General features: G+C 44.4%; 1 protein-coding gene across 1 annotated transcript in view; it reads right to left on the minus strand.

Moving 5' to 3' along the window:
• Nucleotides 1-6,621: 6,621 nt before the first annotated feature.
• Nucleotides 6,622-21,872, minus strand: part of LOC123772163 (uncharacterized) — a 29,174-nt gene continuing 13,923 nt past the window's right edge. Inside the window, exons 2-4 of the mRNA XM_045765195.2 lie at nt 8,929-9,029; nt 8,693-8,823; nt 6,622-8,074 (exon numbers count right to left, since the gene is read on the minus strand). Of these exons, the coding sequence (XP_045621151.1) occupies nt 7,961-8,074; nt 8,693-8,823; nt 8,929-9,028 (345 nt within the window). The 5' untranslated portion in view covers nt 9,029 and the 3' untranslated portion in view covers nt 6,622-7,960. The remainder of the gene's footprint in view (nt 8,075-8,692; nt 8,824-8,928; nt 9,030-21,872) is intronic.

Here is a 21,872-nt window from a genome sequence, read left to right on the forward strand (position 1 = left end):
TATATCCAGATTCAGTTGGACATTCAGGTCCACCACTTGTTGGCAACCATTAGGAATTTGTATATGTAAATGCTCACTTGTTTTCTAAATTATTTGTTCATATTTTTAATTATCCATTCAAGAACATGCTGGTGCAGCTTTGTTAATATTATTCATTAGATTAGGCAAAGAGAGATGATTATTTTGGCTGAACATTATCTTTTGTATGGAGTAAGGTACAAAAATAACATAAAGCAATGCCATCCTACTTCATCAGTACTCTTTAAATAAACCTAGCCTAGTCTAGTCTTAAAATAAATAATATATAAATTGTTGAACAAATCCACAAGGGCCATGACGAGGGTTTGAACCTATGTCCAAGAGGATCCCAGACGCTGCCTTGTCGACTGAGCTACAACATGGTAAAAGAATTGCAACCGGGAAATCATCCTGACCTACCACGGATCCTGCAGTCTCTCCGAGACATACACCAGGGATTTACACAATTCCCCCATGCACCCAAGCTCCGTCAATAGGCTGTTCTACTGCTTTGCCCTTACTTCATTACACGCACAAATCACAATAGCGTGAGGCATCAAATGAACAAATCGACAAGGGCTGTGACGAGGGTTCGAACCTATGTCCGAGCGCCCTATTGACATAGCTCGAGTGCATGGGGGAGTTTCACCTGGCTATGCTGCCGAGGCTCTGCTATTAACTGATTAACCTTACTACCAATAAACTGATAACTTTAGGACCATAATAAAGAAGGAATATAAATTCATGTATTCCCCTGTAACGTGTGTTTACGTCTACGTATCTGGGTGATAAGACACAAAGAGTTTAGTGTTTTTTATACTGATTGAGTATAGTCATGGTTACAGCAGTCGGGTTGTTGGAGACGTAATAACGTGTTGTGATAGCCGAGACTAAGCCTAGAGCAGGGCAGAGAGCTTGTGTGAACCTGGGGGTGGAGCTGGGATATAAAGCTTGGCCTGGGAGCTTGTAGGCATGAACAAGACCAAAGGAGAAAGAGTGAGAATCTCAAGAGACAATCCCAGACAACGTAACCTCAGCAGCAGTTCAACAGCTCTCGGTCATAATAGCTCTCAACCTTCACCTCTTTTTCCAGCCACCCTTCTCATTATATATCGTTCAGAATTCATTCACATAATTCATCTGTGTAATCAGTGACAATAGGATTCAAACACTTGCGTATTATTGAGGTTTGTTTATGTAATTTGCCACGTGGTTATGTTCTAGGATATAGTCACAGGATATTACTACTGCCAATTTGATGTTGAGGGTGATGGAAGAGGCTGCCTGCGGGTTGAGAGGCGACTGAGGTAATATATATTTCCTGGTGTGTGTGTTTGTGTATGTACTCACCCAGTTGTGCTTGCGGGGGTTGAGCTCTGGCTCTTTGGTCCCGCCTCTCAACCGTCAATCAACAGGTGTACAGGTTCCTGAGCCTATTGGGCTCTATCATATTGGGCTGTGTGTGTGTGTGTGTGTGTACACATATCTGGCTTTGCTTGTAGGGACTTGAGCTACAGTTCCTGGGTCCTATCCTATTATTGAGCTTTGTCACATGTACAGAGGAAACTTACAACATTCCACTTGATCATTTACATCCCTCCGGAACATCTGAGCTTCTATTTTTCCCCCATGTCTAGTTCTCTTAACCACATGATTAGACTACAGTATATTAAAACATATTTATTCACTTAAGGAACCATACAGTAAATACTTAACACTCGTTTTCCCAACAGTCGCCTGGAAGGGGTTACTAAAATAAGAATCTAATCATTCGTTTTCTGTGATGAACTTTGTCAAGTATAACTAGACTGGAAAAGACTTACCGATGAAACTAGTGCTGTAGTATAGCTCTCATAACAACTCTATACAAGCCTGATATAAAATATTTGTCATCGTTGGTGCAGAAGCAGCATATCAAACACTTTAAAACATAGCAAACACTTTAGAACAATTACTGGTTGCCTAAACAAGTTTATTTAAGAATGCTTCCAAACATTTTGTTCTGTATCCATATAAAAAGTGATAAAATACAAATAATAACAATAATAAATTATGTCCTGCGGCTCAAAATTTCCATGGGCATTTGAGATAACTTTTTAAAGACTATTGTTTAATTTGGGTACACGACGCTCTTAAGACAGACAGACAGACAGACAGACACCGACAGACAGACACAGACAGAAAATGATTCGTTACCCCTTGGTCTAGGGGGGACCTCGATAAACCTGACACTCTCGCATTCCCTGCTATGGGAAACCATTTCCTTCTCCAGTTCTCAAGAGAATAAGCATTTTTAATGGAAAGTATTTGTCTACATAAAAGATAATGTATGTTTCTGTCCGTTCAGGGACGGAGACCAAGCCCTGAGGAGTGTGAAGGGACAGTCATACGGGAATCGGATGTTGAGGAATTCAAATGTTCAGCACCGAGTCCGTGGAGTTTTATCATTGTGTTTTGGTAGATTTAATAAATTCAAATCCTCACTTAATATTCATACTTCAGATTATTATTTTCTGCATGAGGATTAAAGTGTTGGGAGCTCCCAGAATCAGTACACTGCCCAGGTAGAGCACCCGGCGGAGCCCGGGGTAGTGAAGATGGTTACAATGATGGGGACTGGGTAGTGAGGAAGGTTACAGTGATGAAGACTGCGTAGTGAGGAAGGTTACAGTGATGAAGACTGTGTAGTGAGGAAGGTTACAGTGATGAAGACTGCGTAGTGAGGAAGGTTACAGTGATGAAGACTGTGTAGTGAGGAAGGTTACAGAGATGAAGACTGCGTAGTGAGGAAGGTTACAGTGATGAAGACTGTGTAGTGAGGAAGGTTACAGTGATGAAGACGAGTGCAGTGACGATACGTCCTCCACTGGAGCGGGGCCCGGATACCCCGAGCCAGTATAACAAATATTAAAGTTGAAGATAAAAACGCGTTTGAGGATAGGTGAAGGGTAAGAGGGGAAGCAGCATAGGGGGAGTGGATTGGGAGTGGTCATGTTGTGGTCTTACGGGCTATTCATGCCATTGCCATCTCTTGGGGTGGCTTAATCTTCAATCAATCAATCATCTTGTAGTGGTCGCAGTTGACGAGTGGTCGCAGTGGACGAGTGGTCGCAGTTGACGAGTGTTCGCAGTGGACGAGTGGTCGCAGTAGACGAGTGGTCGCAGTTGACGAGTGTTCGCAGTGGACGAGTGGTCGCAGTAGACGAGTGGTCGCAGTGGACGTGTGGTCGCAGTGGACGAGTGGTCGCAGTGGACGAGTGGTCGCAGTGGACGAGTGGTCGCAGTGGACGAGTGTTCGCAGTGGACGAGTGGTCGCAGTGGACGAGTGGTCGCAGTTGACGAGTGTTCGCAGTGGACGAGTGGTCGCAGTGGACGAGTGGTCGCAGTGGACGTGTGGTCGCAGTGGACGAGTGGTCGCAGTGGACGAGTGGTTGCAGTGGACGAGTGGTCGCAGTGGACGAGTGGTCGCAGTGGACAAGTGGTCCCTCCTCCTCCTTGCTCCTCCCTCCCTATGAGGGAGGAGGTCACACCATGCCAGCAAAAGTCAGAAGATCACTCCTTCTCTACCCACGTATGCTATAAACAAACACGCATCTACTAATCACGCCTCTTATAGTTTCCTCTCCTGCCTCTAGTAGCACCTGTACATCTTTCCTCAATCTTTGAAGGCTTTGGTTACATTTATTAAACAGTTTACAAGCATGAAAACTTCCCATTCAACTGTTGTTATTGTTATAAACAGCCTCCTGGTGCTTCGGAGCTCATTAACTGTTTAATAATTGGAAACAAAGCCGCCAAAGATTGAGAAAAGATGTACAGGTTCGTAAGTGTTTGCCTAAGTGCTTTCGTGAATCTGGCCCTTGTTTACTGGATCTGAAGAGGTGGATCTAAGAGGGAAAACTGTGGCGGAGGATCATGTCGAGGTTGTTGTTGTTGTTAAAGATTCGCTACCTGGAACAAAGTTCCAAGTAGCATGGGCTATGGTGAGCCCGTAGTTCGTAGTGTTGAGGTAATATTCTAGTAATAAGGGACAAAAATAGTGCCCAGTTGCCCCCTCTGGCGGTGCTGGAGTAGTCAGGGGATCCCGGCAGTTATTCTGTGTATTAGTATATTCTGATGGGAAGATAAGGGGACGTTCAAATAGCGATTATGACGTGTTTTGGTGATGAAGGAAACTAGGTGTTACACAGTGACATTACAGTGAAGCCAACTGTGAATTTTGTAGTGATGTCAATAGTAATAATAATAATAATAATAATAATAATAATAATAATAATAATAATTTTTATTTAGGTAAGGTACATACATAAAGAGATTTTACAAAGTTTGTTGGCTTTATAGATAGAGCTAGTACATACAATGCCTAAAGCCACTATTACACAAAGCGTTTCAGGCAGGAAAAACATTAATGACTAAAGCTTAAAACTAATGGGTAAAAAGAATAAAATGTGTTGAGAACAAATAAAAATAGAGGTAAAAGAGGGGGGAACATTGTTGAAAAAGCAGCACAAATACAATTACAAATTATTACAGAAAATTACATTCAAACAGCGTTGATTTGAAAAACAAAAAAACAAAAAAACAAAAACATACATGGGTTGACAACAGAGGGGTAAGGTAGGTTACAGGGAATTTATTAGGTATAGCTTCGTTTTTAACTTAAACTGGTTGAGAGAGGTACTGTCTTTAACATGGTTGGGAAGGTCATTCCACATTCTGGGTCCCTTGATTTGTAGAGCATTTCTGGTTTGGTTAAGTCGTACTCTAGGAATATCAAAACTGTATTTATTTCTGGTGTGGTGCTCATGGGTTCTGTTACAACCTTCTATGAAGCTTTTGAGATCAGGATTGGCATTATAGTTTAGCGTTTTATATATGTATAATACACATGAGAGAATGTGCAGTGACTTAATGTCTAACATATTCAGAGATTTGAGTAGGGGTACCGAGTGATGTCTGGGGCCAGAATTGGATATTGTCCTAATAGCAGCTTTGTGTTGAGTAATTAGAGGACGTAAGTGATTTTGGGTAGTAGAGCCCCAAGCACAAATACCATAGTTGAGATATGGATAGATAAGGGAGTAATAGAGAGTCACCAGGGCAGGGCGTGGTACATAATATCTGATCTTAGAAAGAATGCCAACAGTTTTTGAAACTTTTTTTGATATATTTAGAATGTGTCCCTGGAAATTCAGCTTGGGTCAATGAGAATGCCAAGGAATTTGCCATCTAATTTGTTACAAATTTGGGTATTGTTTATTTTGAGATTTATTTGATTAGAGGATTTATTGCCAAACAGAATATAGAAAGTTTTGTCAATGTTAAGGGTGAGTTTGTTGGCAGTTAGCCACAGATGGACTTTATTTAGCTCAGTATTTACTGTGGCATTTAGAGCAAGGGGATCAGGACTGGAGTAAATGAAGGTTGTGTCGTCAGCAAATAGAATTGGTTTGAGGTGTTGGGAGGCATTTGGAAGGTCATTAATGTAGATGAGAAAGAGGAGAGGGCCAAGTATGCTGCCCTGAGGAACACCAATGTTGATGGGTAGGGTGGGAGAAATTGTATTATTCACAGAAACACATTGGAGCCTGTCAGTAAGGTAGGATTTGAGGTATTGTAGGGAGTGTCCTCTGACACCATAATGATGTAATTTAAGAAGAAGGTTTTGGTGGTGAGGTAAAATAATGGGTCAATAATATCTGAAATTATCTATGACAGTCTAGTGAGGTCAATAATAAATTATGAGTAGGAATTAGCCTTAATACCGCAGTGACATTTTAATGGAATATTGAGGTGTACTGGAAAACAGTAACTTTAATATAGTGGAGAATCACAGTAAAGAAGTCTACGGCATCTGCGCCGACTATTTCATTATATCAGGCTTGCAAGCTTCCTTGGTGTCTCTCACCGGGGATTTATTCACCTACTTACATTGGCAGGAGATGAACTACGGCTCTTGGGACCCGCCTCACAACCCCTAATCGACTGGTCTGCTGGGTCTAGAGCCTATTGGGTTCTGTAATGAACATGGGAGGAACTTGTCGAGGACGTTCTTCATCTAAAGTCTTGTTTCTGGCGCTCGCTGGTCGACACCTTTTGGGCCAGGCCCTCGACCGTTGGTCCAGACAAACATCCCTCCTTCCTATCCCTCAGGATCCCGGCCATCTTGTGGTCCCGTCTCCTATCCTGTCCTCGTATCTCTTCCTCGTGCTATATAATCATGCCTCCCTGTCCCAGCCCGGGATGTTTGTAGAGTAGTCCCAAGTAACATAACATCGGTATTGATGTAATCAATGGCTTTGTGAGGTCTTGAATTATACTGTACCCAGTGTGGCTGAGGAAAACACGGCCTAGTCAGTATACTGTACCCAGTGTGGCTGAGGAAAACACGGCCTAGTCAGTATACTGTACCCAGTGTGGCTGAGGAAAACACGGCCTAGTCAGTATACTGTACCCAGTGTGGTTCAATCCCTTACAGACCATTATACTGTATCCAATGATAATATACACACTAACAACCCCCAATAACTAATATTAAAGTTTATTTCATTTTAATACCATTATTATTATTATATAAGAACATGGGTTAATAAAAGCCATTGCAAAGATTCACCTTTTATTTCCAGGCCGTGTGGTACATTTTCGCCCAACCATTGTAAGAGGAAATTGACGTTACATCGCAAAGATGAAACATTTTCTGACGAAAATGAGTAGCTAAGAAAGTTTCAGCCTCTATTTCTTACACATTTTCTGTAATGTGAAAACGGGAAAGACAATTTCTTTGTATAAATAACGTAGACTATCTTAAACGGGGCTCTCTTCTTAGGGCTTGGAAAGCTTATTTGACGATTGGAAATGAAATTAGGAAAAAGCGCTGTCAGGATGAACATATATATAACACGTGAATGGGGGGATAGGATGACTGAATGGTGCTCAATTCTTGGTGGAATATAATGCCATTGGGTTGATTAATAATACAAATAGTAATGTAACATTCTGAGGGGTTTGATCGTCGGGGGAGTGTACAGGCTCAACAAACTTTAAAACGAAGCCGCTAAGGTGACGGTTTTAGGGTAAAACTAATAGGAAATGGCGATTCGAGATAATATAATATAGTTTTAATGCAAATAAAACGATAGCTTCAAGTGCTTTAAATTAAAACACGTTGTTTTAGGTACAATTCAAATATCATGAGGAATTCAAGTAACAGTTTTGGAAACAAAATAATTAAAAATAGGGAATTTCAGATAGTTGAACGAACAGAAGAAAGGTGAAGTGCCTTTTACAGATTACTTCCATATTTTGACCCCCATATTTGTGCCCTGTGAAAGTCCAGACACATTTAGGTGAAAGGAAACTGAGTCATAATACAATAATATTTTATAAATCAGTGAAGGTTATTTAAAAAAAAATCATGCGATCATTCTTGGTGTTCCACAAGACTGTGTGTGTGTGTGTTGGTACCCCTGGTAGTTGTTGGTACCCCTGGTAGTTGTTGGTACCCCTGGTAGTTGTTGGTACCCCTGGTAGTTGTTGGTACCCCTGGTAGTTGTTGGTACCCCTGGTAGTTGTTGGTACCCCTGGTAGTTGTTGGTACCCCTGGTAGTTGTTGGTACCCCTGGTAGTTGATATTAATTGTCGGATTAAAACTGCAAAAAATAAGGTAACCAGGATAGGACATATACTGTAGTGTGTATGTGTGTGTATATATATATATACACATACACACATACACACTTTACCGCCTCAAAGACCTGCGTTGTTCTTCATAACTCGTCTGGAGATGCAATTTCAAGAGAAAAATGGCTTTCAGACGCAGTTATACCACAATAAATATCATCTAACATTCGAGGGGAATCACAACACGATGCAGAAATATATATATATATATATATATGGAGATAAATTTAGATATGTGTGATGGTGGCGGTGGAGAAGGAGGTTAGTTGTCGGCGTAGTAGTCGTCGTCGCCGCCGCCAGGGGGGAAGGTGGCGCTGTTGACCTTGAGGAGAGCGCTGAGGCCGGCCTCCAGCACCCGCACCCGCTCCTCCATATTCTGTTGGTGTAATGACATGTTATTGCTCATCTAGAGGGGCGGACCTGCTGCATGGGTAACAGCTTCTCCGTATCAACCTACCCCTGGCTTTGCGCCCTGGAGAGGCCACTCCGGACCGACAACCAGAGCGCAATACTCTAAACTATATAGAAATATCACCTAATGTAAAAATATCACATGACTAAGGAAAGATGAACAGGTTTCGTAAGTTAGCAAAAAATGCTTGACGAATCTATGTAGCCACCAGTACAGTTACTGGCCCAAGTGAACGGTGTTTAACCTGACATAACTGACCAAGGGCCGGACACACACACACACATACACGGTTCACTGCGACACGCCTTTTCCAATTATAACTAATCTGTTAATTGTTTAGGCAACGTATAGAAACTTTAAAGGTAAATAGCCTCACATTTTGATCTTTTTATTTTTAATATAACACGCTGAGGGGGGCGGGGGGGCGGGGCATCCACCTTTTATATCCGTCCGCCATATTGTGAGAGTGTAGCGGGCACGCGTAGCATGGGAGCCTTGGATATGGCTGTTGTATACCTATTGTTGGGTATACAACCCATGGGGGTATGGCTAGGGTGGGCGTGTGTGGGTGTATACACTAACCTTGGGCAGGGCGTGTGTGGGCGCGAGTGGGTGAGATGGGCGGTGGGCGGAGTCAGCCAAGAGGTTGGTCACATCCCTAACTACACCGAGACCCACACCCGGGTCCGCTCGCTTCCGGCCGTTCGTCCAACCTGCAGGCGAAAATGCAGATGTGTAGAGTGTATGTGTGTGTGTGAATAGGTGCACGCTTGCGCTTAGTGGGTGTCGGTGAGTGGGTGTAAAAAGGTGTAACTCACCTCGACTGTACTGGAAGGTCTGGGCAGCGGTGAGAGTGACAGTTAGAGCCGCCACCAGTACCACCACCACCACCGCCTGACTCGTCTGCTTCCCCATCATCCTGTGGGACACAAACACTGTCAGCTGATGGCTCCTCTACCTCTCACGGGGCGGGGGTACAGCCTTACATTGTATCTGGGAGTACCTATCAGGGACGACTCAGAGGCTCACAGTCAGATACCAGAGTGGAGTACCCCCACAAGGCTCTAAACTAGGGGGGGGGCGGCACCATTCTATTATTACTATGCCTTAAATACATGACGGAGCAAAATGTATCCCTTATGGCTAATGTTTTCTGATGAAGTAAAGCTATATAAGTTTGAATTAGATTAGCGAATGTTTGTTACATATAACGCACATATGTAGGCTATATATACAGCCAAGACTGCCTGGTGGTGTCAATACCAGGCAGGTACACCTCAGGTACCAAGTCTAAGACGGCTCAGATGCTCTGAGATACCAGCCTCCAATGATAACCCAGAAATGTTCTCAATTAAAACAATATTCTCGGAAGATATCATGACTGTTATCCTTGCCAACCTCTGCCAGGAATTTTAATTGGTAATGAAGCCAAATGATGGGTTCTTGGTAATGACTTATTTTTATAGTAGTAGATCTCTCTCTCTCTCTCTCTCTCTCTCTCTCTCTCTCTCTCTCTCTCTCTCTCTCTCTCTCTCTCTCTCTCTCTCTCTCTCTCTCTCTCTCTCTCTCTCTCTCTCTCTCTCTCTCTCTCTCTGGTGGTGGTCCAGGTGGTCCTGAGAGCCAGGTGGTCCTGAGAGCCAGGTGGTCCTGAGGGCCAGGTGGTCCTGAGAGCCAGGTGGTCCTGAGGGCCAGGTGGTCCTGAGAGCCAGGTGGTCCTGAGGGCCAGGTGGTCCTGAGGGCCAGGTGGTCCTGAGAGCCAGGTGGTCCTGAGAGCCAGGTGGTCCTGAGGGCCAGGTGGTCCTGAGAGCCAGGTGGTCCTGAGAGCCAGGTGGTCCTGAGAGCCAGGTGGTCCTGAGAGCCAGGTGGTCCTGAGGGCTAGGTGGTCCTGAGGGCCAGGTGGTCCTGAGAGCCAGGTGGTCCTGAGGGCCAGGTGGTCCTGAGAGCCAGGTGGTCCTGAGGGCCAGGTGGTCCTGAGAGCCAGGTGGTCCTGAGGGCCAGGTGGTCCTGAGAGCCAGGTGGTCCTGAGAGCCAGGTGGTCCTGAGAGCCAGGTGGTCCTGAGAGCCAGGTGGTCCTGAGGGCCAGGTGGTCCTGAGAGCCAGGTGGTAGAGACGGACCCAACAGAGCAGACACTGTGAGAATATTTTATTATGAAGATGTGTTGCATAATGAGCCGGCGGCCTCCTTTGACTAGGGTGTGGCACTCTTCCTCGTCACCCTGGCTAGGGTGTGGCACCCTTCACCACCACCCTGGCTAGAGTGTGGCACTCTTCACCACCACCCTGGCTAGGGTGTGGCACCCTTCACCACCACCCTGGCTAGGGTGTGGCACCCTTCACCACCACCCTGGCTAGGGTGGTGGTGTAACGGGGGGTGGGGGAAATAGCTCTCTCTTGTCCATTATCCCGTCCCCAGTTAGCTAACTATTCTAGAGCACTCCCAGAGTTCCTAAGGCAACCTCTCTCGTTCAACACCTTGTAACCTAGGTATTTGACTACCTAGGTGCTAAGACTACAAGGCGCAGTAACTGGATCAGCTACCCGAAACCCTAGAGAACTCTAGAACACACTTCACTGCCACAAACGTATAAGAGAAACGAAAAGAAAGAGATGAATAATGAAGTAATTAGTGAGGGTTTGGGGTGAGAGAGGTAGAGAGGTGGGAGGAGCGAGGAGGGTCATTAGTTGAAAGGGAGAGTTCGGAGAGAGGTGGAGGGAGAGAAGTAGATAGGTAGATGTAGAAGAGTAGATAGTAGAAGTAGAAGAGTAGATAGTAGAAGAAGAAATGCTGCCACCATCCATTCTAGACCATTACAACAAGACAAGGAATGGAACTTGTCTGTATCACCAAATTCTCAAAGATGTTAACACGAATTCATTAGTAGTATGTTCCATCTGTATCATGTACTCATTAAATCATGAAACCGCAGAGGCTTTCTCATCTCAACTCAAAAACTCTAGGGAACAAAGTTAAAGACAATTTAAACCAATAAATTCATCAATTATATTTTTCATGATAAGTATCATAATTTCAGCCATTCAACTTAATGTTCAAGATACAAAGTGCAAAGTGAGTCATCATCCAAGAATTTGAGAACCCTACAACTTGACTGCCCCTGATCCTCACACAACACTTGTAAACACGACCAAGTCACCTTAATATTCAACTCACCAAGTGTCTGCCTATAGCTGGATAGAGAGGGAGAGGGGGGGGGGGGGGTCTGTAGTTGACAGAGACTGTCCCGCCCTGCCGGCTGACAGCCTCTGGCTAGGCCGTCTTCTCCTCTGCTCTGCTGTCTCGTCTCCTATCTCCCTCTATGCTCTGCTCTCCGAGTATATATTGGGAAACTAACTAGTAGCTAACTCCGCCCACAAGTAGATAGCCCGAGGCACTCTACCAAGCCACTCCTTAAACGTCGGCATGTTTGAAGGCCAATTATCAGATTAGCAGAAGCAAGGTGGAATTCGCATGATCTGACCTCAGGTCACTTGAGGTCATTAACACTTAGAGGTGTGAGTCTCAGGCCGACAACTTGGCGCCTCTCAAATCCTTGTCTCTGACTCATGTATCTCTATGTATTTTTAAATAAAACTAAACCAAACACCTTACGGTGTTACAGTGGCACCCTTCCCCGTCACCCTGGCTAGGGTGTGGCACTCTTCACCACCACCCTGGCTAGGGTGTGGCACCCTTCACCACCACAGTGGCTAGGGTGTGGCACCCTTCACCACCACAGTGGCTAGGGTGTGGCACCCTTCACCACCACCGTGGCTAGGGTGTGGCACCCTTCACCACCACAGTGGCTAGGGTGTGGCACACTCAGCTGTTGACACAACACCCTGATCAGTGGTATTTGTGTATTGTTGAGCTTAAGCCACCATCTACGTCCTCTTGTTCTAGTGATATTCATTGCGAACGTCTCGTTTTTTTTTTTACTGTTAATCCTGTTAGGTAATTTGTGTGTCTTGATCATGTCTCCCCCTCTCTTTATCGACCTTGCTAACGACGTTAGGCTCAATTCTTTTAGTATTCATACCCCCCTTCCGTTGCAGTTCTGGGACGAACCTCGTTGCAAACTTCTGTACCTTTTCAAGTTTCTTGAGATGGGGAGCTCCACGATGGGGGGGGGGGGGGAAGAGGGGGAGCAAACTCTAGCACTGGTCTCACGTAGGTGGTGTACAGTGATGGGAAGGCTTCCTTATTTAGCCTCCTAAATGATGGTCTAACTTTTGACAGTGTAGAGTATGTTGCTGCTATAATCAGCAGGTTATACTCAGAGGTTATATCCACTGCCAGTTTCTTTTTAACAGGTAGTTACAGGGAGATAATTTCCCCTTCAATATGTACCGTCCTTCTGATCTTCTGGCACCTGTTTCTATTTTCATCACTTTACACTTGCTGGCGTTGAAATCCAGTAGCCATTTATCGTACCAGCTCTGCAGCTTGTCTACGTCATCTTGGAGTATCTTGCACTCTACAGCTGGCTCAAGTCTTCTCAGTTCTTTTATATCGTCCGCCAACATCGACCTGTAGGACTCAGCGACCATCCTTGAGGTGGGTACTCACCTAGTGGTGCTTGCGGGGGTTGAGCTCTGCTCTTTGGTCCCGCCTCTCAACTGTCAATCAATCAACTGTTACTAACTACTTGTTTTGTTTTTTATTCCCCCCCCCCACACACACAGGAAGCAGTCCGTGACAACTGTCTAACTCCCAGGTACCTATATACTGCTAGGTAACAGGGGACATCAGGGTGAATGAAACGTTGCCCATTTGTTTACGCCATGGCCCGGGATCGATCCCGGATCCCTAGATCTACGCATCCAGAGCGCTGTCCACTCAGCCACTAGGCGCCCTGGATCGTATATGTGTGTGTGTGTGTGTGTGTGTGTGTGTGTGTGTGTGTGTGTGTGTGTGTGTCAGAATATCATTGCTTTAAATTGGCAAAAAATAAAATGCTCTGTAGCCGAAAGTGAGTGAATGAGTGAGTGAGTGAGTGAGTGAGTGAGTGAGTGAGTGAGTGAGTGAGTGAGTGAGTGAGTGAGTGAGTGAGTGAGTGAGTGAATGAGTGAGTGAGTGAGTGAGTGAGTGAGTGAGTGAGTGAGTGAGTGAGTGAGTGAGTGAGTGAGTGAGTGAGTGAGTGAGTGAGTGAGTGAGTGAGTGAATGAGTGAGTGAGTGAGTGAGTGAGTGAGTGAGTGAGTGAGTGAGTGAGTGAGTGAGTGAGTGAGTGAGTGAGTGAGTGAGTGAGTGAGTGAGTGAGTGAGTGAGTGAGTGAACATCTAGACAATCTTCCTACAAACCATGGCTTGTAATAATGATCCATCTACCATGTTATGTTAATTCTTAATCACACCATAATTCGCGATCCATTTCATCCCTTTGAAACACTTTGAGGCTTTTTAACTCAATTTCAATCAACAATTATACGAAAAAATAATTCTAACCCCAAAAGAATTAATATTAATGATAACATCAATATATGGGACGAGTTTATTGTGCCTGATATATCGACTAACACCGTCACGTATCTCCACAAGTGTAGCAGCTGGATACATAACACATACACATGATGTACACATATGGCACATGAATACAACCTACACACACACACAGCATGAACAGCAGACCTGTAGCATGACACAGCATGAACTCTTTACGGTACAATACTCACGTCACACACACACACACACACACACACACACACACACACACACACACACACACACACACACACACACACACACACACACACACACACACACACACACACACACACACACACTTGTGGGTAGCTATATAAGCCTCTCATCCTACAGAGCCAGAACAGAGGACATTTAGACAGACAAACTTCTAAACCTCCTCCTGCAGACAGTCACGCATCAAGCAGGCCACAAGGATAAGGGAAGGGGAATGTTCCGTCAATATTCGATTTAATATCCACGAGGAAAGAGGAGGAGATATCTCACGACCAGGACCCTCCTTGAGGAAGAGTGACCATGTCTTGTTGGAGATTAAATATACAATGTAATATAATCTAAAAGATAATGGCGAAATTGAAGTGGTTGAGAAACGTGATTTAAGAGAGGGCATTATGGGGGAACTTAGCAAATTATTTCGTGAATTTAATTGGAAAGTCTTGTTACTAAGGATGTAAATGAGATGTATGCCAAATTTTGTGAAATATGTGAGGAAGTTTTTTAGATATTCACATATTTCATAGAAGAAATATGTGAAGATAGTTTATACCAAAACAGAGGAGGCAGAGCCATAAACTTGACAGCTTCAACATAAACTGTAAGTGACCCCAGAGAGGAGGAGACAAGATAATGGCTACATTATAGAGAGAGGCCAAACACCCAAACATTCCAGCACTACAAACAAGCAAGAAACAAAAACACAGCAGTGAGGAGAGAGGCAAAAAGGAAATTTGAGAAAGGTAGAGTGGACAAATGCAAAACATATGCGGGCCTGTTTTAAATTCATTAAAAGCAAGTTACATGGAAAGGATAAAATCCAGAGATGGAGAATAGCCAACAGATACACACAAAATAAAAACAAAATGCGAAGCACTAAAGAACAGTTCCAAAGTGTTTGTGCAAAAGAAGGTTTTCTAAGAACCAGGGGCCAGATTCACGAAGTAGTTACGCAAACACTTACGAACCTGTCCATCTTTTCTCAATCTTTGGCGGCTTTGTTTACAATTATTAAACAGTTAATGAGCTCCGAAGCATCAGGAGGCTGTTTATAACAATAACAACAGTTGATTGGCAAGTTTTCATGCTTGTAAACTGTTTAATAAATGTAACCAAAGCCGTCAAAGATTGAGGAAAGATGTACACGTTCGTAAGTACTTGCGTAACTGCTTCGTGAATCCGGGTCCAGACACAAGGCTAGTTCCAGAGACCTCCACCAGAGTACATCAAGGTGTTTCGAGATAGAAGGGAAGGGAATTATCAGGGGAATGCACCAAGCCATTATGACTATATACCACTGGGAAGGGGTCAGGATAAGGATTTCGTACGGGACGGTGGGGGGGGGGGGAAGGATTGGTGCATAACCACTTGGATGGTCGGGGGGATTGAACGCCGACATGCATGAAGAGAGACCGTCGCTCTACCGTCAAGCCCAAGTAGTTGGGCACCATTCCTTTCCCCCCGTCCCATCCCAAATCCTTATCCTGATCCTCTTTCCAGTGCTATTGCACTGTAAAATGTTCTCATGTGGGTTCCGAAGAAACGAAACTGTTGGAGCAGATGGAGTTACACCCTGGGTGCTGAGAGAATGTGCAACTGAGCTAAGCCTTCCACTTCAGCTGACATTCCAAACATTTTTGTTCACAGGAATCTTAGCAGATATAGGGAAAAGGCAAACATGGTACCAATCTACAAAAATGGTAGCCGAGAAGACCCTCTAAATGATAGACCCTTATTATTAACAAGCGTGGTAGTCAAAACACTTGAAACAACAGTTAAAGGCAAATGAATTGATCACCTGGAGAGTAATGACACAATAACAGACAGACAGTATGGTTTTCCAACAGGAAGATCCTGTTCCTGTAACCTGTAAGATCCTGTAACAAATCGTCTTAGTTTTTATGATAGAGCCTCAGAGATACTACAGGAAAGAGATGGTTGGCTTAACTGTGTCTATCTGGACCTTAAAAAGGCTTTTGACAAAGTCCCACACAAGAGGCTGTTGTGGAATCTGGAACATGCTGGAGGGGGTGACAGGGAGACTTGTGACATGGATGAAAAATGTTCTATCTGACAGACGGATGAGGGCAGTAATCAGAGACAATATATCTGACTTGAGGAGTGTTACTAGCGGAGTCCCACAGGGCTCAGTTCTTGCACCAGTAATGTTCATCGTCTACATAAACCATCTACCAGAAGGAATACACAATTATATGAACATGTTTGTGGATGACGCTAAGATACTGGGGAAGACAGGTGACGCAGACCATTGCAATGCCCTTCAAACTGATCTAGATAAAATAAGTGCTTGGAGCACTTATTGCACTTATTCTTCCGTCCTGGAACACAAGTGGCAAATGAAATTCAATGTGAATAAATGCCATGTTATGGAATGTGGAATCGGAGAAAATAGACCACACACAACTAACAAATAATGTGGAATGGAATTACATAACTTTAAGAAGCACGTAAAGAAACTGGAAAAGGTGCAAAGGCATGCTACAAAATGTCTTCCGGAACTGAAAAAAGAAGAATTACGAGGAGACTAGATACGTTAAACATGCCAAAACTAGAAGATAGAAGAAAAAGAGGAAATATGATCACCACTTACAAAATACTAACAAGAATCGACCAAATAGGCAAAGAGGAATTCCTCACACCAGCAGTTTCAAGAACAAGAGGTCACGGATTCCAGCTAAGGAAACAAAGGTGCCGAGAAAATATTATAAAGTTATGCAGAGTGGTAAACGGTTGGAACATGTTAAATGAGAAAGTGGTGGAGGCCACACACACACACACACACACACACACACACACACACACACACACACACACACACACACACACACACACACACACACACACACACACACACACACATACACACACACACACGCACCCACACACCCCCCCCCCCCACCCCACACACACACACACACACACACACACACACACACACACACGCACCCACACACCCCCCCCCCACCCCACACACACACACACACACACACACACACACACGCCCACACACACACCCCCCCCCCCCCACACACACACACACACACACACACACACACACACACACACACACACACACACACACACACACACACACACCCCCCACACACACACACACACACACACACACACACACACACACAAGGCAATAAGTTGTACAATAAAACAGTTATCATTGGTAATATCTTCTCACACACAGACACAACAACATACGACAACCCCCCCCCCCCCTCCACAATTGTGTATTTATGAAATATATGTAGTAAATACACACCACTACACCAATTTGGTGTAAATTCCCTCACATAATTTCACAAGTGTGGAGAGTTTTTACCCTAAAACAATAATCGGGCGGAGAGCGCACGGACGGACCCGGCCTGAGGTGGGGGCCCCATCTTCCTGCCACACTCTCCAGGGGCCCTCAAGTTGTTATTACAGGGCCCTCAAGTTGTTATTACAGGGCCCTCTACCTGTGCTCCTGGCGGTGGGGTTAAGAAAGAGCAGGGTGGGGTTAGGGGGGGTTTGAAGATCAGGGGCCAGATTCACGAAGCAGTTACGCAAGCATTTACGAACCTGTATATCTTTTCTCAATCTTTGGCGGCTTTGTTTACAGTTAATAAGCAGTTAATGAGCTCCGAAGCACCTGGAGGATGTTTATAACAAAAACAACAGTTGATTGGCAAGTTTTCATGCTTGTAAACTGTTTAATAAATGTAACCAAAGGTGTTGACCAGACCACATACTAGAAGGTGAAGGGACGACGTCGTTTCGGTCCGTCCTGGACTGTCGATTCGATTGTGTATGGCATTTGGCATTATCACAATCGACTTGAGAATGGTCCAGGACGGACCGAAACGTCGTCGCGGTCCCTTCACCTTCTAGTGTGTGATCTGGTCAACATTCTTCTGCCACGTTATTGTGACTCCTCGCCTCCTAAGTGCTTGCGTAACTGCTTCGTGAATCCAGGTCCAGGTTCGTCAGTGCTTGCGTAACTGCTTCGTGAATCCGGGTCCAGGTTCGTCAGTGCTTGCGTAACTGCTTCGTGAATCCGGGTCCAGGTTCGTCAGTGCTTGCGTAACTGCTTCGTGAATCCGGGTCCAGGTTCGTCAGTGCTTGCGTAACTGCTTTGTGAATCCGGGTCCAGGTTCGTCAGTGCTTGCGTAACTGCTTCGTGAATCCGGGTCCAGGTTCGTCAGTGCTTGCGTAACTGCTTCGTGAATGTGGCCGCCCTCAGGTTCCTCCAGTAAGATCTGAGCTGGTGAGTCGTAGTGTCGGAGGAGACAAAACTGCCGCTTGTTACGTCTTAATACCGGCCAATTACCTCCTCTCTTCACCCAACCTGAAAAGTCACACTTTTTACCCAAACTTCTCTCTTCTGATTCTATTAAAAAAAGAAGTTTTAATATATTCAGACTTTAAGAATCTCGGCCAGATTCTTCGTTGGTGTTTAAGACTTCATGGAGTGTGTGTGTGTGTGTGTGTGTGTGTGTGTGTGTGTGTGTGTGTGTGTGTGTGTAATTACCTAAGTGTAATTACCTAAGTGTAGTTACAGGATGAGAGCTACGCTCGTGGTGTCCCGTCTTCCCAGCACTCTTTGTCATATAACGCTTTGAAACTACTGACGGTCTTGGCCTCCACCACCTTCTCACCTAACTTGTTCCAACCGTCTACCACTCTGTTTACAAAAGTGAATTTCCTTATATTTCTCCGGCAGCTTTGTTTAGCTAGTTTAAATCTATGACCTCTTGTTCTTGAAGTTCCAGGTCTCAGGAATTCTTCCCTGTCAATTTTATCGATTCCTGTTACTATTTTGTATGTAGTGATCATATCACCTCTTTTTCTTCTGTCTTCTAGTTTTGGCATATTTAATGCCTCTAATCTCTCCTCGTACCTCTCCTGCATATTCTAGCTTTGGCCTAACAAAAGTCGTGAACAATTTCTTTAGTATACCGCCATCCATGTATTTAAAAGCAATTCTGAAGTTAGAAAGTGTAGCATAGGCTCCTAACACGATGTTCTTAATGTGGTCCTCAGGTGACAGTTTTCTATTTTTATCGTGAGTCTTGCTTCGTGAGTCTTGCTTCGCGAGTCTTGCTTTGTGAGTCTTGGTTCGTGAGTCTTGCTTCGTGAGTCTTGCTTTGTGAGTCTTGCTTTGTGAGTCTTGCTTTGTGAGTCTTGCTTTGTGAGTCTTGCTTCGTGAGTCTTGCTTTGTGAGTCTTGCTTTGTGAGTCTTGCTTTGTGAGTCTTGCTTCGTGAGTCTTGCTTTGTGAGTCTTGCTTTGTGAGTCTTGGTTTGTGAGTCTTGTTTTGTGAGTCTTGGTTCGTGAGTCTTGCTTCGTGAGTCTTGTTTTGTGAGTCTTGCTTTGTCAGTCTTGCTTCGTGAGTCTTGGGGCAAGAGTTTTGCGTCATCAGTCCCGGGTCATGAGGCAATTTTAAGATAAACCTGCTAGGTGAACAGCGGCATCAGGTGCAAGGAAACATGCCCGAAACCTCTAGCCGGACTACAGAGAGATTAAAAAAAAGCGACAGCACTCAGGTGTGAGCCGAGAGCGAGGCCCACTGCGCTACGGACCAGTGGGGCCAGATACACGAAGCAGTTACGCAAGCACTTACGAACGTGTACATCTTTTCTCAATCTTCGACACCTTTGGTTACATTTATTAAACAGTTTACAAGCGTGAAAACGTCTCAATCAACTGTTGTTATTGTTATAAACAGCCTCCTGGTGCTTCGGAGCTCATTAACTGTTTAATAATTGTAAACAAAGCCGCCAAAGATTGAGAAAAGATGGACAGGGTCCAGATTCACGAAAGCACTTACGCAAACACTTACGAGCCTGTACATCTTTCCTCAATCTTTGGCGGCTTTGTTTACAGTTATTAAGCAGTTAATGAGCTCCGAAGCACCAGGAGGCTGTTTATAACAATAACAACAGTTGATTGGCAAGTTTTCATGCTTGTAAACTGTTTAATAAATGTAACCAAAGCCGTCAAAGATTGACGAAAGATGTACACGTTCGTAAGTGCTTGCGTAAGTGTTTTCGTGAATCTGGCCCCCAGGTTCGTAAGTACTTGCGTAGCTGCTTCGTGAGTCCGGGTCCAGGTTCGTCAGTGCTTGGGTAACTGCTTCGTGAATCTGGCCCCCAGGTTCGTAAGTGCTTGCGTAACTGCTTCGTGAATCTGGCTCCACGTGTCGTTAGGGAAGTGATTGGTCTCACGTGTACCCCTCGTTAGAGGTTACAACGTGCTCCTAACAATGTCTTGGTTCGCATGAAACGGGTTTATAAAATACAATTTAAATTCATTTGAATTGTATAAATTATATTCAATTTAATATCAATTAAATTTTCCTCAATTTAAATTCATTTAAATTGTATAAATAAATCCCACAAATACACAATTGAGGGTTTTTATTCTATGTTATTATGTCTGTGAGTAGACATTACCATTACTTATTTAATAAATGAATTATACCAATGTATGATATTGTATAAGTGTAACGTGATATTATGATTGTATATAATATAAATTATATACAATTATGTAAGGTAATAGTCAGATGGATCAAATTCTATATTAATCAAAATCTCAAACAATCCTGTAGCCTATGTCGCATTTTTGTGTTTTTACGTAATCGATCAATCCGTTAAAATAAGCGACGGTTTAGTTGAAATCAAAGCCACCGTAAGATGGACATTTTCCAGGCATAGGCTTCTTCTTCGATAGGTTAGGCGGGTTGCTTGGGTTGGTATGTTTCCCGGTTAGGCCAAACACTTGTTCTTTCTTACAAGGTGACTTATAAGAATCTTCTAGCACCTCCGTTCTAGAAGATTCTACTAGGAGAATATAATTTGTAACGCGCCAGCAAGCTGTGGCTTACAATATTGTTCCTCCCACCTGTGATCTCAACTTGTAAACAATACGTTTCTCTTCTCAAAAACAAAAATTCTCCTGAGATTAGCGAAGATCCCTACCGACAGCATACTCTCCAAGCTGGTTATTGTCTTGAGTAAGGCGCCGCCACCTTCCCTTATATCCACGCTAGAGGGGCCACGATCTTCCTTTGTTTCCTCGCTAGAAGGAGCTCCGATCCTCCTTTGTTTCACCCTCGGGGAAGCTGCGATCCTTTTTTTGTTTTTTCCTCCGGGGGGAGGAGGTCCCGATCGTCTTTTATTCCTTCTTAGCAGTTAAGTGGATATTTTTTTGCAGAGCGAGGCCAGCGGCGGACACCTAAATAATTACGGGAGCGTGTGATAAATTAGCGCGGGCTTACACGTGACGGCTCAACACTGTCTCTTAGTATTATAAACTTTATATATACAGTCGTTTGATGCTCATATGTTTGTCTTTCTCCCTCTGCGCTCCAAGACTTAATAGGCATCGTTTTATTGACCCCTAGGCCTTCCACTTGGGATGGACGGTAGAGCGACGATCTCGCTTCATTCAGGTCAGCGTTCAATCCCCCGAGACCATCCACCAAGTGGTTGGGCACCATTCCTTTCCCCTCCTCCCGTCCCAAATCCTTATCCTGACCCCTTCCCAGTGCTATATAGTCGTAATGGCTTGGCGCTCTCCTGATAATTCTCTCCCTCCAACCCCTCCCCCCTCCCCAGACCAGCTCGACCTCTCGAGTTGTTACAACGTCACAAAAATGATGTACTAAATTGTCCGAACCTAACCTAACCAATGACGCACAAATAGAAAACGGGACATGGCATCAATTTGGCCAGACACAATGATTTGTTGTACGTCAGATTTTGATGTTGGAGGATATACTGTATACGTCAAAATGCGGTGTACTATTCAAGAGGAAGGGTTGTTGATAGGTTGGGGAGGCCTTCCTCAGCACCCACTAGACAAGGTCATACTCATCAACTCATCAGACCTGATAATATCTTACTCATCACCCTCCTTAGACAAGGTCTAGGTCATCACCCCCCCCCCCCCCACTCAGACAATGTCCTCAACACTTCACCAAACTAGGCTTTACTCATCACCCCATCAAGCAAGATCTTACTCAACACTCCACCGGACTAGGCTTTTCTCATCACCTCACC

This window comes from Procambarus clarkii, chromosome 14 (genome assembly GCF_040958095.1).
Source record: "Procambarus clarkii isolate CNS0578487 chromosome 14, FALCON_Pclarkii_2.0, whole genome shotgun sequence".
Classification (NCBI taxonomy): Eukaryota; Metazoa; Arthropoda; class Malacostraca; order Decapoda; family Cambaridae; genus Procambarus; species Procambarus clarkii.